Source organism: Symsagittifera roscoffensis, chromosome 5, assembly GCF_963678635.1.
Source record: "Symsagittifera roscoffensis chromosome 5, txSymRosc1.1, whole genome shotgun sequence".
Taxonomy (NCBI): Eukaryota; Metazoa; Xenacoelomorpha; order Acoela; family Convolutidae; genus Symsagittifera; species Symsagittifera roscoffensis.
The window spans coordinates 21764615-21780887 of NC_087066.1; the positions used below are offsets into that span (position 1 = coordinate 21764615).

Genomic DNA, 16273 nt, shown 5'->3' on the forward strand with positions numbered 1-16273 from the left:
AATTCTAAAAACATTTAAAAAAAAAATCTTTTCCTGATAGTGAAAGAAGCATGCACAGCTAGGGTAGGCGTTTGTGGGCCATATGGCCCCGTTGTCTATCCTCTCAGAGTCTCATTTTAATTATTTCTTATAACGATGATTTGATAAATTTATGTAATGAGTGACCGGAGAAATTTATTCTTTCTTTTTATGAATATTGTGACCTATGGGGGTTCACCTTTTCTTTGTTATAAGCTTTACTTTAGTTTCCTTGTTTTGTTAGAGTGTTTGACAGTTTTTCTGTTCTCTTTCTGTTTAAGTCAGGTAGCTTCTGAATATTGCCAGTGTTGATAAAATTTACCTGTCGTTTTTGATTCTGGTCGTTGTATGTGTTGGAAAGTTGCACTGCTGCAGTCGACTGTGCATCTAGTTAATAGTTCACGGTACATTGACTCTCTTGGCTAGCGTGTAAGTACCTGTTAATTGAAGGAGCTTTATACAGTGTTCTATTTTTTGGCTTTTTTGAGTTCGATACAAAGAAGTTATTATTGCAGTTTTTTTCAGTTGTGATGAGTTTTTTTAAGCTTTGTGACCTCCCAGAATATGTACTTCAGTGCATATGCCAGCTTTTAACCGAACCTATCCTGTTCGAGGGCCATGATCATGTCTCTGATATTGTCTCTTTGATGGTGACTTGTAGGGACTTATACGTAATTATAAAGAGACTGCAGTTGAGGTACACACTTGAGGTGAAAACTGCGACCACTGGAATTGAAGAGGCAGTGAAATCTGTTGCAGTCCTTAAGAATAATCCTCAATGGAAGATTACTAAGTTACAGCTCAGTATCTCGGATAAAATTGCTTCATTCGGCAGGATGTATAAAGTTCTCGATTTTCTGGATGCTAATTTATGGGGTCATTTGGAGTCAGTTTATCTGCTGTTATTTTTAAATGCAAGAATGGAATCAGATTTAGATCCTTTATTTGAAGTGACTCGCAAACTGGCATTATATAATAATTGTGTGGACTTTCACATTGTCCATCGTTATATTGATTTCGCACAAACTTTCTACGAAAAGATGTCAAGAAGTGTATCTGTTAAAAGTGTTGAGAAACAAGTAATGTTTGGGTACGCCGGCTCGAAACTTCTCTGCATCACAGACATGAAACATCTACAGAACCTGAGTGATTTACAAATTGAGAGTGTCCCTGTTCGGGCAAAAGAATTCACGTCATTTATTCTTTTGAATCTTAAAAACCTTCATTTGTTCAAGCAACGGGACCTATCTGAAGAATTTGGGGCGTTTATTTCACACATGTTCCCGAATTTATGCTCGATTGCTGTTTTTCCCGACAAACTAGCGAAACGTCCAAAAGATCTTGGCTTGGACAAGCTGCCTAGTCGCTGCTCCACTTTGGCGATCAACTATGATATGCTACCAACGATTTTAAATAGCGGTCAATTTAGTCATTTGTCTCTCGATTTAAAGAGTTTAGATGAATTGGATTCATGGTTTTTTGAAAAAATGGCACTTCATAACTTGAAGGCACTGACCTTCAATTTTGTTGGAATTTTTGCAAACTTGAACGCATATTCGTTTCCCATATGCTTGGATTTGATCACACGAGTTATCAGATGGAAGCCGAGTCTACAGATTTTAGCAATATCGACAAAATTCTCTCTCGACGATTTACAAAAGAAAAATAGTGCCAATTTTATGTCCTGGCTCTTCGATAGTGAACGCCAATTTAAATTAAGTGATATGAAGCTCATAAGTATTGGACCAAAAGTGATTTATATGAAAAAATCGCTGGATTGGAGAACTGTTCAAACTATGAGGTACTTGGAAAGTGTTAGATGGGATCTGGGAAACACTAACTTGATCAAAGGTGCGCAGAGTATCCTAACCCCAAAGATACGATCTCAACTCAAACGTGAAAGAACTGCTGATATTGTGCTGAAATTATGCTGAAAATATTCTCTGCTAGTTTATGACAGCTTATGGCGATTCGATCTAAAATTTGACAACAATTCAACTGTTTTAAATCGCAATTACCACAAATAAAAAATAACATACAAAATAGGTGCTCTAAACGGTATATTCTCTGACTGAATGTACGAATTATTTATTGAATACTAAAGAATGTAATTTAATTCTTCCCAAATTGAACAAAATTAGTTTTCTTAAACGCCTCTCCTATTGTCGGAGAAAAATGTCCAATGTCTAATGTTTTGAGACCGAGAAATTAATTCGAGATGCATATCAAGATAGATCACCGAAGTCATCAAACTTCCATAAGGCCATTGGGAATGATAATTTTTATATTCAACGAAAATGTATATTTCAAAAATCACCGTTTTGTTTTTAAAAGCGGTGTTTTCGGCTTTGCTTCTTTCATATACTTTTTATGTAGATAACAATGTGCAAATTAAATGCACATGTGTCCTGCATTTGTCACAATTGTGGTTGGGTTCCGAAATGTCTGACTTTTTGACGAGATCAAACAGCATTTTCAGGTTGATGTTTCTAAAATAGAATCAGAAAATTGAGATTTGAAAAATGTCGTGTAGAATTTGTTTGCGACTCGTCAAGTCGAGGCCATCGTCAATGTTCGTTTTCAACTCTTCGAAAGAGCATCCAGGTAACTTGAGAGTGCAATCTTTCCGATCTTTGGTCACAAATCCATCTCTAGTCGGCCAGCTTTCAACGTCCAAGTTTTTGGCCTCTCTACCTCCAATAAATGGGATAAATGAGACAAGTGAGCAGATTTCTAACTATCGTAATATGTTGCTTACAATTATTTCATAACTATTCTTGCGCAAGCGAAGCGGAACTTGTTTTTTTAATTGTCAAGATTTTTTGTCGGTGTTTAAAAGTCGCAAATTCATGTGGCCAATATTTTAGGAGGTCCCTAAATGGTTCAATCGCATGAGTACGAAAACTGTTTCAGAGTCATGAACAGCTGTTTTTCTTACTCTGGACAATCTTCTGTGGAAGAATGTGACATATTATTTAAGCTCTGACGTTAATAAAACAAATATTTGGAACTAATAAAACAAGTTATTTGGAGCAATTAATCGAATTCAAATCAATTTGGATTGCTTTCATTTGCTTCACACGCTACGCGTTAATAACTGGTAAATAGCGCGTATTAAATACCCCAAATTGGTAACTTTCACGCACCCATAGTTTCATTAGAAACGTTGTCGAAAGTGAATATCCGTATTATTGAAGCTCAGGGCATCAATTTTTTTAGATGTTAAACAAAAAAGGAAATGTTGACAAACTATGAATTTTAAGCTGAATATTATGACTCGTGTATGGAAAAGACCAATAGCTTGCCGCAATTGACTTTGAAACGATTTTGTGGTGCGGGATAATTTGCCACGCATAAGTAATGCGCGTAAAACTTTCAGCAAGCATCAAATTATCAAAGCGCTCCTTTAGTCACGTTAGTTTTTTAGCGAGTGTTTCACAGCAATCTTTCAGTCAGGAAAGTCTAGTGTTGAGCGCGATCCTTCAGGGACCACGAGGATCCATGGAGCGATCCCCCGAGGGCAATATTTTTGAGAACTGGTCTGAGTTAAAAAAAAAACCCCGAACATATATATATATATATTCCTTACTTTTTTGGAAAGTAGGAACAAAAATCATCATGAAGGGTCAATTAAGAAGAAATCGGTCTGAATAAAAACCACTTCCAGTATAAACATTCAGTCATTTTAGAAAATTGCAGCAATAATGAGTAAGCGAGTTTTTGCACAAAGAAAGAACGCTTGTGTTTTATTACCTGTTCAACAATGTTTACGAGTTCCATCTCATACGCTCATTTTTGCGCACATTTTTGGTGTTTTATTGTTCCGTCCCTAGGAGAAAGCGAGGAGTATGTATACTTGGTGTTTTTTTATTCAGATTAATGTCATAAAGAACATTTGCTGAGTGTGTGGTTCAATCCCTGGATCTTTGTGTTCTCAGAGTGTGCGCGCCCACCACTATTTTGAACTGTCTATCTAAACTGCTCAATTAAAATTTTGATCCTAAGATTGTAATACTAGTTATTTATGAGCTGCGAGTTGTCCCGAACAACAAAATTGTTCCAAATTGAATTTAGACTAGCTGTGTGTCGCATTCGTTAATTTCATATATCACTTTTATTGTAAAACTTAATATTATCAGCCCTAAATTCATAGTTTGTCAATATTTCCTTTTATCAAAAACTATCCGATACATGTTAAAGGGCGCTAGGAAGTCTCACGATTTTACGCTTACATACGAGAATTTGGGATAATTACAATGGCGAAATTTGGGATAATAAAGGCTGGAGAAATTTACAATTACCTATTACCGTGCTGCGTAGGCTATCAGTTTTTCCGGCTCGGAAATTCATCTACCTTGAATTTGGACAAGCTACTTGGTCTTAAAACTATGTTTTACTGGGAGAAAAACATATCACTTTGCACTTACATAAAGTGTGGGCATCATCGATGTTAACTTTTAATAGGCGGCTGAAGTTTCTCTTTATTTTTGCTTGTTTGCGATGTATATTGTTGGTTGTTTTGTCGTAGTTTCAATTTTTATATTTAACAGCAGTTGAGGTCGGGAAGACTATGAGTGAACTGGGCTTCACTTACTATTTTCCCACACACGTGGCAGCCAGATCTATCGAGTTCCTCCACTCCTCAGTCGGACTCACATACATCGGGGCCATCATCACATGTAAGTTCAGTATATTTCTTCTTAGGATTAACAGGAGAAGCACAGGTTTCCTCAAGTTGCTCTCAATTTTTGTAAAAAAGATATGAAATTTTAAAAAAAAAACAAAAAGCGGAGGTAGTTTATTTCATTTTAGCAAGAGTCACTTAATTGATAAAGAGCAATGCGTTGAGAAACTGCGAGTTTTTAAAATATGTTAAATCGAAGCGAACTTGTTTGCAGAGGCTAATTAAAGTGTTATGATCGTAAATGCGGCGATGCAGACGATTGTAACATAGCTCGACAGGACAGGGGAAGATGTAGGAGTTTTGTGAGGGCGCAAGTTCCAAAAAAAAAAAAATTGTTGAATTTTCTTGAACTGGTCAAAAATTTTTCTAGCTCTCTGAAAAATACTCGAAGAAAAGTATTCATGAAAAGTAGTTGCTCACGTTCAAGTATATATTTTTTTGCGGTTTGATTTTTTATTTCTTTTCAACTTCATTTGCCAAGTGGAATGCAAATTGGGCTCCCCAATAATAAAAGGGCTGATTGCACGACAAAAGCTGTTGACTTTTGGTTTAAAATGAATAATAATATCGGATTCGGATTTTTCAAGTTGAGTTATTTATTCAAGAAAATGGCAGTCGTAAAAAGTTTTGAACTTGAAAGAGCTTTCAGGTCAATTGAAAAACAACCAGATAGTCTTAAAATCTAATAACTTTTTTGCCTTAAAATCTAATTAGTTTATGAACGCCTATGGATCATGAAAAGTAGTTGATTTATGGTTCGTAGGCCGAAAAAGCATGGCTTGTTGGTCAATAAATTCTGAAAATTTACAAAAAAATATGTACCTATTGTAGCAGCTCGTCCTAACAGGTCTTTTGATGATGTATTTTCAATGTTTTTTTTCCTGATAGATTTCCAATATCTGGTGATGTCTTCTCTCTCTAGGTGGAGTGGCAGTTAGACTTGGACTGTGGTACTCATTCATCCAACAGCAGAAATTTATGAGCATCTTTTGGGAGCACCGGACTGTGCGCCAGGAGGTCCAATACGAGTATGATCTCGCGAAGAGCAAATATCGAGAAGACGAAGGTACTTCTCACAAAGCAGTTATTCCAAACATGCGCATGCCGAGTTGTTTTTGTAGATTTTATGAGTTTGCGGATTTGGACAGGGTTTGTTGGTGAAACAGATATTGATAATGTGACATGAACTCAGTTATATACGTATTTACGTAGTGTTTTTGTTATTTTTTTGCGCGTTGATTTTCAAGAGTCGATGAACGTAGGACTTATGTAGGTCGTGATCATTTTTATTGTTGATTTGATTTTCGCGCTTTGACGCTTTTTTTTTAAATTTAGTTCCATTCTTTTGTTAAAAGGAAGGAAAACTCCACACTTGTGAACGGTCAAAACATAAAGGTCATGTAAAAGGTGAGCGAATTCTAATTTCGAAAGTGGAATTTTTTTTCCAGATTTCCCAGCGAAATAAAAAATTGCTTATTGATCTAATTTTCCCAACTTGACTTTTTTATTCAAAAAAAGTCTTAATCATTACACTTGCAAAGCAAAGTGTATTAGTACGAGCTCTTTTTTTCCAACCTAAGTCGCGAATGAAATTTGATTATTAAAAAGTTAACACAGCTGATGCATTTTCAATTCATCAAACGAACTGAAAAAAGTTCTTTGTTTCAAACAGCAGTATATTGATAAAAAGCTCAATTTCAGAAATTTTCCAACTCAATGTATTTTTTTTGAAATGCATAATTTATACATAGTTTGGCTTTATTTTTTTCCAATTTATTACATGCAAAATTTGGTCTTTTTGTATTTGGTGCTGTTTTTGCTACATTGAATTAGCAGTTTATTAGCATATGTATCTGCGTTGATGGCTGGTTTTTGGGATTGTAAGAATCCGTGGCTGAGCGTTTAGTGCAGGGATTCAAATTTGCTAGGTCGCAGATTCGAATTCGACACCTAGCCGAGTTTTTGATAATTCTTGGCTTATTTCTACTTTTTATTTTTTTCATTTGATAGAGCTGTTTTTTGTTCGTGTTGTCGGAAGTGTTTGCGAAGCGCAGCCTTGCCTCTGTGCTATATTTTATTATTTTGTATTTCAAAGCTGATGGTTAAGATACAATTCTTTTCTGTTTCCTTGCGTTCATTGACTCTTTTTAACTGTCAGTTGGCTATGTTTTTTTTCCTCAAACTTTTTTTGCGGAAAAAAGTTTGAGTTTTTTTTATTTTTTTGCTAGAATCGCACTTCCCCAAATCTGAGATATTGGGTTCAATCGAAATAACTGGTTCTGAGAAGTTCCTCTGCATTGGAGGCTTTTTCTCTTTCTTGCGGAGAAATTTTTTTTTCTCAAAAACTATTCAAACGATTTTCAAAAAGTGGTGTTATTGGAAAGACCTTCTACTCCCCTGTGTGCCTGCATACTCACCTAGTCTCTTTCTACTTTACCCTCTGTTTACAGCCTTCGAAAAATCTGTGGGTGAATGTTTGACCCATATGTTCCTTTTATTTTCGTTTTCTCGAAAACTACCCTCCCTAATCTGGTTTGTGGGATCAATAGATATAGCGGGCAGTGGAAAGCAGCTCCCCTGTATTAGCGACCACTCAAATTTTCTTGCACTAAAAATATCGGAAAAGTCGAATTTTTGTTTTTTTGACCGTTTTATCTCAAAACGGTCAAAAAGTGACCACTCAATTTTTCTGGCACAAAAAATATCGCCCTCGGAAAATTCGAATTTTTGATTTTTTTCAAAGCTGTTGGTTTAGATATAATTCTTTTCTGTTTCTTTGCGTTCATTGATTCTCTTTAACTTTCATTTGGCTATGTTTTTTCCCTCATAATTTTTTTTTGCGGAAAAAAGTTCGAGTTTTTTTATACTTTTGTCGAGAACCGCACTTCCGTAAATCTGAGATGATGGGTTCAATCGAAATAACTGGTTCTGAGAAGCTCCTCTGCATTGGAGGCTTTTTCTCTTTCTTGTGGAAAATTTATTTTTTTTTGCTCAAAAACTATTCAAACGATTTTCAAAAATGGTGTCATTGGAAAGACCTTCCACTCCCCTGTATGCCTGCATACTCACCTAGTCTCCTTTTACTTTACTCTCTGTTTACAGCCTTCGAGAAATCTGTGGGTAATTGTTTGACCCAGATTTTCCTTTTTTTTTCGTTTTCTCGAAAACTACCCTCCTCAATCTGGTTTGTGGGATCAATAGATATAGCGGGCAGTGGAAAGCAGCTCCCCTGTATTAGCGACCACTCAAATTTTCTTTCACAAAAAATATCAGAAATGTCGAATTTTTGGTTTTTTTGACCGTTTTAATCTCAAAACTGTCAAAAAGCGACCACTCAATTTTTCTGGCACAAAAAATATTGCCCGCGGAAAATTCGAATTTTTGATTTTTTTCAAAGCTGTTGGTTTAGATATAATTCTTTTCTGTTTCTTTGCGTTCATTGATTCTCTTTAACTGTCATTTGGCTATGTTTTTTCCCTCATAATTTTTTTTGCGGAAAAAAGTTTGAGTTTTTTTATACTTTTGTCGAGAACCGAACTTCCCCAAATCTGAGATGATGGGTTCAATCGAAATAACTGGTTCTGAGAAGCTCCTCTGCATTGGAGGCTTTTTCTATTTCTTGTGGAAAATTTAATTTTTTTTGCTCAAAAACTATTCAAACGATTTTCAAAAATGGCGTCATTGGAAAGACCTTCCACTCCCCTGTGTGCCTGCATACTCACCTAGTCTCCTTTTACTTTACCCTCTGTTTACAGCCTTCGAGAAATCTGTGGGTGATTGTTTGACCCATTTTTTCCTCTTTTTTTCGTTTTCTCGAAAACTTCCCTCCTCAATCTGGTTTGTGGGATCAATAGATATAGCGGGCAGTGGAAAGCAGCTCCACTGTATTAGCGACCACTCAAATTTTCTTGCACAAAAATATCAGAAATGTCGAATTTTTGGTTTTTTTGACCGTTTTAATCTCAAAACTGTCAAAAAGCGACCACTCAATTTTTCTGGCACAAAAAATATTGCCCTCGGAAAATTCGAATTTTTGATTTTTTTCAAAGCTGTTGGTTGAGATATAATTCTTTTCTGTTTCTTTGCGTTCATTGATTCTCTTTAACTGTCATTTGGCTATGTTTTTTCCCTCATAATTTTTTTTTGCGGAAAAAAGTTCGAGTTTTTTTATACTTTTGTCGAGAACCGAACTTCCCCAAATCTGAGATGATGGGTTCAATCGAAATAACTGGTTCTGAGAAGCTCCTCTGCATTGGAGGCTTTTTCTCTTTCTTGTGGAAAATTTATTTTTTTTTTGCTCAAAAACTATTCAAACGATTTTCAAAAATGGTGTCATTGGAAAGACCTTCCACTCCCCTGTATGCCTGCATACTCACCTAGTCTCCTTTTACTTTACTCTCTGTTTACAGCCTTCGAGAAATCTGTGGGTGATTGTTTGACCCATTTTTTCCTCTTTTTTTTCGTTTTCTCGAAAACTTCCCTCCTCAATCTGGTTTGTGGGATCAATAGATATAGCGGGCAGTGGAAAGCAGCTCCCCTGTATTAGCGACCACTCAAATTTTCTTGCACAAAAATATCAGAAATGTCGAATTTTTGGTTTTTTTGACCGTTTTAATCTCAAAACTGTCAAAAAGCGACCACTCAATTTTTCTGGCACAAAAAATATTGCCCTCGGAAAATTCGAATTTTTGATTTTTTTCAAAGCTGTTGGTTTAGATATAATTCTTTTCTGTTTCTTTGCGTTCATTGATTCTCTTTAACTGTCACTTGGCTATGTTTTTTCCCTCATAATTTTTTTTTGCGGAAAAAATTCGAGTTTTTTTATACTTTTGTCGAGAACCGAACTTCCCCAAATCTGAGATGATGGGTTCAATCGAAATAACTGGTTCTGAGAAGCTCCTCTGCATTGGAGGCTTTTTCTCTTTCTTGTGGAAAATTTATTTTTTTTTGCTCAAAAACTATTCAAACGATTTTCAAAAATGGTGTCATTGGAAAGACCTTCCACTCCCCTGTATGCCTGCATACTCACCTAGTCTCCTTTTACTTTACTCTCTGTTTACAGCCTTCGAGAAATCTGTGGGTGATTGTTTGACCCATTTTTTCCTCTTTTTTTCGTTTTCTCGAAAACTTCCCTCCTCAATCTGGTTTGTGGGATCAATAGATATAGCGGGCAGTGGAAAGCAGCTCCCCTGTATTAGCGACCACTCAAATTTTCATTCACAAAAAATATCAGAAAGTCGAATTTTTGGTTTTTTTGACCGTTTTAATCTCAAAACTGTCAAAAAGCGACCACTCAATTTTTCTGGCACAAAAAATATTGCCCTCGGAAAATTCGAATTTTTGATTTTTTTCAAAGCTGTTGGTTTAGATATAATTCTTTTCTGTTTCTTTGCGTTCATTGATTCTCTTTAACTGTCATTTGGCTATGTTTTTTCCCTCATAATTTTTTTTGCGGAAAAAAATTCGAGTTTTTTTATACTTTTGTCGAGAACCGAACTTCCCCAAATCTGAGATGATGGGTTCAATCGAAATAACTGGTTCTGAGAAGCTCCTCTGCATTGGAGGCTTTTTCTATTTCTTGTGGAAAATTTAATTTTTTTTGCTCAAAAACTATTCAAACGATTTTCAAAAATGGTGTCATTGGAAAGACCTTCCACTCCCCTGTGTGCCTGCATACTCACCTAGTCTCCTTTTACTTTACCCTCTGTTTACAGCCTTCGAGAAATCTGTGGGTGATTGTTTGACCCATTTTTTCCTCTTTTTTTCGTTTTCTCGAAAACTTCCCTCCTCAATCTGGTTTGTGGGATCAATAGATATAGCGGGCAGTGGAAAGCAGCTCCCCTGTATTAGCGACCACTCAAATTTTCTTGCACAAAAATATCAAAAATGTCGAATTTTTGGTTTTTTTGACCGTTTTAATCTCAAAACTGTCAAAAAGCGACCACTCAATTTTTCTGGCACAAAAAATATTGCCCTCGGAAAATTCGAATTTTTGATTTTTTTCAAAGCTGTTTGTTTAGATATAATTCTTTTCTGTTTCTTTGCGTTCATTGATTCTCTTTAACTGTCATTTGGCTATGTTTTTTCCCTCATAATTTTTTTTTGCGGAAAAAAGTTCGAGTTTTTTTATACTTTTGTCGAGAACCGAACTTCCCCAAATCTGAGATGATGGGTTCAATCGAAATAACTGGTTCTGAGAAGCTCCTCTGCATTGGAGGCTTTTTCTCTTTCTTGTGGAAAATTTATTTTTTTTTTGCTCAAAAACTATTCAAGCGATTTTCAAAAATGGTGTCATTGGAAAGACCTTCCACTCCCCTGTATGCCTGCATACTCACCTAGTCTCCTTTTACTTTACTCTCTGTTTACAGCCTTCGAGAAATCTGTGGGTGATTGTTTGACCCATATTTTCCTTTTTTTTTCGTTTTCTCGAAAACTACCCTCCTCAATCTGGTTTGTGGGATCAATAGATATAGCGGGAAGTGGAAAGCAGCTCCCCTGTATTAGCGACCACTCAAATTTTTTTTCACAAAAAATATCAGAAATGTCGAATTTTTGGTTTTTTTGACCGTTTTAATCTCAAAACTGTCAAAAAGCGACCACTCAATTTTTCTGGCACAAAAAATAATGCCCTCGGAAAATTCGAATTTTTGATTTTTTTCAAAGCTGTTGGTTTAGATATAATTCTTTTCTGTTTCTTTGCGTTCATTGATTCTCTTTAACTGTCATTTGGCTATGTTTTTTCCCTCATAATTTTTTTTTGCGGAAAAAAGTTCGAGTTTTTTTATACTTTTGTCGAGAACCGAACTTCCCCAAATCTGAGATGATGGGTTCAATCGAAATAACTGGTTCTGAGAAGCTCCTCTGCATTGGAGGCTTTTTCTCTTTCTTGTGGAAAATTTATTTTTTTTTGCTCAAAAACTATTCAAGCGATTTTCAAAAATGGTGTCATTGGAAAGACCTTCCACTCCCCTGTATGCCTGCATACTCACCTAGTCTCCTTTTACTTTACTCTCTGTTTACAGCCTTCGAGAAATCTGTGGGTGATTGTTTGACCCATATTTTCCTCTTTTTTTTTCGTTTTCTCGAAAACTACCCTCCTCAATCTGGTTTGTGGGATCAATAGATATAGCGGGAAGTGGAAAGCAGCTCCCCTGTATTAGCGACCACTCAAATTTTTTTTCACAAAAAATATCAGAAATGTCGAATTTTTGGTTTTTTTGACCGTTTTAATCTCAAAACTGTCAAAAAGCGACCACTCAATTTTTCTGGCACAAAAAATATTGCCCTCGGAAAATTCGAATTTTTGATTTTTTTCAAAGCTGTTGGTTTAGATATAATTCTTTTCTGTTTCTTTGCGTTCATTGATTCTCTTTAACTGTCATTTGGCTATGTTTTTTCCCTCATAATTTTTTTTTGCGGAAAAAAGTTCGAGTTTTTTTATACTTTTGTCGAGAACCGAACTTCCCCAAATCTGAGATGATGGGTTCAATCGAAATAACTGGTTCTGAGAAGCTCCTCTGCATTGGAGGCTTTTTCTATTTCTTGTGGAAAATTTATTTTTTTTTGCTCAAAAACTATTCAAACGATTTTCAAAAATGGTGTCATTGGAAAGACCTTCCACTCCCCTGTGTGCCTGCATACTCACCTAGTCTCCTTTTACTTTACCCTCTGTTTACAGCCTTCGAGAAATCTGTGGGTGATTGTTTGACCCATTTTTTCCTCTTTTTTTTTCGTTTTCTCGAAAACTACCCTCCTCAATCTGGTTTGTGGGATCAATAGATATAGCGGGCAGTGGAAAGCAGCTCCCCTGTATTAGCGACCACTCAAATTTTCTTGCACAAAAAATATCAGAAATGTCGAATTTTTGGTTTTTTTGACCGTTTTAATCTCAAAACTGTCAAAAAGCGACCACTCAATTTTTCTGGCACAAAAAATATCGCCCTCGGAAAATTCGAATTTTTGATTTTTCTCAAAGCTGTTGGTTTAGAAATAATTCTTTTCTGTTTCTTTGCGTTCATTGATTCTCTTTAACTGTCATTTGGCTATGTTTTTTCCCTCATAATTTTTTTTTGCGGAAAAAAGTTAGTTTTTTTATACTTTTGTCGAGAACCGCACTTCCCCAAATTTGAGATGATGGGTTCAATCGAAATAACTGGTTCTGAGAAGCTCCTCTGCATTGGAGGCTTTTCCTCTTTCTTGTGGAAATTTTTTTTTCTCAAAAACTATTCAAGCGATTCTCAAAAATGGTGTCATTGGAAAGACCTTCCACTCCCCTGTGTGCCTGCATGCTCACCTAGTCTCCTTTTACTTTACCCTCTGTTTACAGCCTTCGAGAAATCTGTGGGTGATTGTTTGATCCATATTTTCCTCTTTTTTTTTCGTTTTCTCGAAAACTACCCTCCTCAATCTGGTTTGTGGGATCAATAGAGATAGCGGGCAGTGGGAAGCTCCCCTGTATTAGCGACCACTCAAATTTTCTTGAACAAAAAATATCAGAAATGTCGAATTTTTGGTTTTTTTGACCGTTTTAATCTCAAAACTGTCAAAAAGCGACCACTCAATTTTTCTGGCACAAAAAATATTGCCCTCGGAAAATTCGAATTTTTGATTTTTTTCAAAGCTGTTGGTTTAGATATAATTCTTTTCTGTTTCTTTGCGTTCATTGATTCTCTTTAACTGTCATTTGGCTATGTTTTTTCCCTCATAATTTTTTTTGCGGAAAAAAGTTCGAGTTTTTTTATACTTTTGTCGAGAACCGCACTTCCCCAAATCTGAGATGATGGGTTCAATCGAAATAACTGGTTCTGAGAAGCTCCTCTGCATTGGAGGCTTTTTCTCTTTCTTGTGGAAAATTTATTTTTTTTTCTCAAAAACTATTCAAACGATTTTCAAAAATGGTGTCATTGGAAAGACCTTCCACTCCCCTGTGTGCCTGCATACTCACCTAGTCTCCTTTTACTTTACCCTCTGTTTACAGCCTTCGAGAAATCTGTGGGTGATTGTTTGACCCATTTTTTCCTCTTTTTTTTTCGTTTTCTCGAAAACTACCCTCCTCAATCTGGTTTGTGGGATCAATAGATATAGCGGGCAGTGGAAAGCAGCTCCCCTGTATTAGCGACCACTCAAATTTTCTTGCACAAAAAATATCAGAAATGTCGAATTTTTGATTTTTTTGACCGTTTTAATCTCAAAACTGTCAAAAAGCGACCACTCAATTTTTCTGGCACAAAAAATATCGCCCTCGGAAAATTCGAATTTTTGATTTTTTTCAAAGCTGTTGGTTTAGAAATAATTCTTTTCTGTTTCTTTGCGTTCATTGATTCTCTTTAACTGTCATTTGGCTATGTTTTTTCCCTCATGATTTTTTTTGCGGAAAAAAGTTAGTTTTTTTATACTTTTGTCGAGAACCGCACTTCCCCAAATTTGAGATGATGGGTTCAATCGAAATAACTGGTTCTGAGAAGCTCCTCTGCATTGGAGGCTTTTCCTCTTTCTTGTGGAAAATTTATTTTTTTTCTCAAAAACTATTCAAACGATTTTCAAAAATAGTGTCATTGGAAAGACCTTCCACTCCCCTGTATGCCTGCATACTCACCTAGTCTCCTCTTACTTTACCCTCTGTTTACAGCCTTCGAGAAATCTGTGGGTGATTGTTTGACCCATATTTTCCTCTTTTTTTCGTTTTCTCGAAAACTACCCTCCTCAATCTGGTTTGTGGGATCAATAGAGATAGCGGGCAGTGGGAAGCTCCCCTGTATTAGCGACCACTCAAATTTTCTTGCACAAAAAAATCAGAAATGTCGAATTTTTGGTTTTTTTGACCGTTTTAATCTCAAAACTGTCAAAAAGCGACCACGCAATTTTTTTGGCACTAAAAATGTCGCCCTCGGAAAAGATATAATTCTTTTCGGTTTCTTTGCGTTCATTGATTCTCTTTAACTGTCATTTGGCTATGTTTTTTCCCTCTTTATTTTTTTTGCGGAAAAAAGTTAGAGTTTTTTATACTTTTGTCGAGAACCGCACTTCCCCAAATCTGAGATATTGGGTTCCATCGAAGTAACTGGTTCTGAGAAGCTCCTCTGCATTGGTGGCTTTTTCTCTTTCTTGTGGAAAATTTATTTTTTTTCTCAAAAACTATTCAAACGATTTTCAAAAACGGTGTCATTGGAAAGACCTTCCACTCCCCTGTGTGCCTGCATACTCACCTATCCTCCTTTTACTTTACCCTCTGTTTACAGCCTTCGAGAAATCTGTGTGTGAATGTTTGACCCATATTTTCCTCTTTTTTTTTCGTTTTCTCGAAAACTACGCTCATCAATCTGGTTTGTGGGATCAATAGAGAGCGGGCAGTGGGAAGCTCCCCTGTATTAGCGACCACTCAAATTTTCTTGCACAAAAAATATCAGAAATATCAAATTTTTGGTTTTTTTGACCGTTTTAATCTCAAAACTGTCAAAAAACGATCACTCAATTTTTTTGGCACTAAAAATGTCGCCCTCGGAAAAGATATAGTTCTTTTCGGTTTCTTTGCGTTCATTGATTCTCTTTAACTGTCAGTTGGCTATGTTTTTTCCCTCATAATTTTTTTTTGCGGAAAAAAGTTAGAGTTTTTTATACTTTTGTCGAGAACCGCACTTCCCCAAATCTGAGATATTGGGTTCAATCGAACTAACTGGTTCTGAGAAGCTCCTCTGCATTGGTGGCTTTTTCTCTTTCTTGTGGAAAATTTATTTTTTTTTCAAAAACTATTCAAACGATTTTCAAAAATGGTGTCATTGGAAAGACCTTCCACTCCCCTGTGTGCCTGCATACTCACCTAGTCTCCTTTTACTTTACCCTCTGTTTACAGCCTTCGAGAAATCTGTGGGTGAATGTTTGACCCATATTTTCCTCTTTTTTTCGTTTTCTCGAAAACTACCCTCCTCAATCTGGTTTGTGGGATCAATAGAGATAGCGGGCAGTGGGAAGCTCCCCTGTATTAGCGACCACTCAAATTTTCTTGCACAAAAAGTATCAGAAATATCAATTTTTTGATTTTTTTGACCGTTTTAATCTCAAAACTATCAAAAAGCGACCACTCAATTTTTTTGGCACTAAAAATGTCGCCCTCGGAAAAGTCGAATTTTTGATTTTTTTTGTACTGTTGTCATCTCTGACCATTACTATTTTTCTCAAAAATTATCCTCCCATATCTTAATTTTTGCTTTCAATCCAAAGAACGGGTTGTGGGAAGCTACTTTGCAAACGCTATTTTGCCCAATTTTTTTACACAAATTAATGGCCCTTGAAAAAGTCAAAGTTTTGATTTTTGATATTTTTTAGAAGTTTTTTGAGAGGGATCCACCCAAATTTGAGTTTTTGGGTTCAATCGAAATTACACGTTGAGTAAATTTCTTCTGCATAAGCGGCTACGCCCAAATGTTTTACACAAAAGGCTGTGGTTCTCGGAAATATCATCTTTTGTTGTTTTTCGCCGTTTTTTAAGCTTTTACTGTTTTTCTCAAAAAGTATTCTCTCAAATCTGAGTTTCTGGATTCAATCAGAATTACAGGATGCCTGATTTTTTCTAAT

General features: G+C 36.0%; 1 protein-coding gene across 3 annotated transcripts in view; it reads left to right on the forward strand.

Annotated features, from left to right (window-relative positions):
• LOC134845643 (mitochondrial inner membrane protein OXA1L-like) overlaps positions 1–16273 on the forward strand; it is a 136912-nt gene that overhangs the window by 90031 nt on the left and 30608 nt on the right. The window contains exons 2-4 of one of the 3 annotated variants that reach the window (XM_063862660.1): positions 2496–2739; positions 4572–4697; positions 5625–5768. In XM_063862660.1, the coding sequence (XP_063718730.1) occupies positions 2541–2739; positions 4572–4697; positions 5625–5768 (469 nt within the window). In that variant the 5' untranslated portion in view covers positions 2496–2540. Of the gene's footprint in view, positions 1–2486; positions 2740–4568; positions 4698–5624; positions 5769–16273 lie in introns of all 3 variants that reach the window. The other 2 variants (XM_063862658.1, XM_063862659.1) reach the window with 2 other exon arrangements.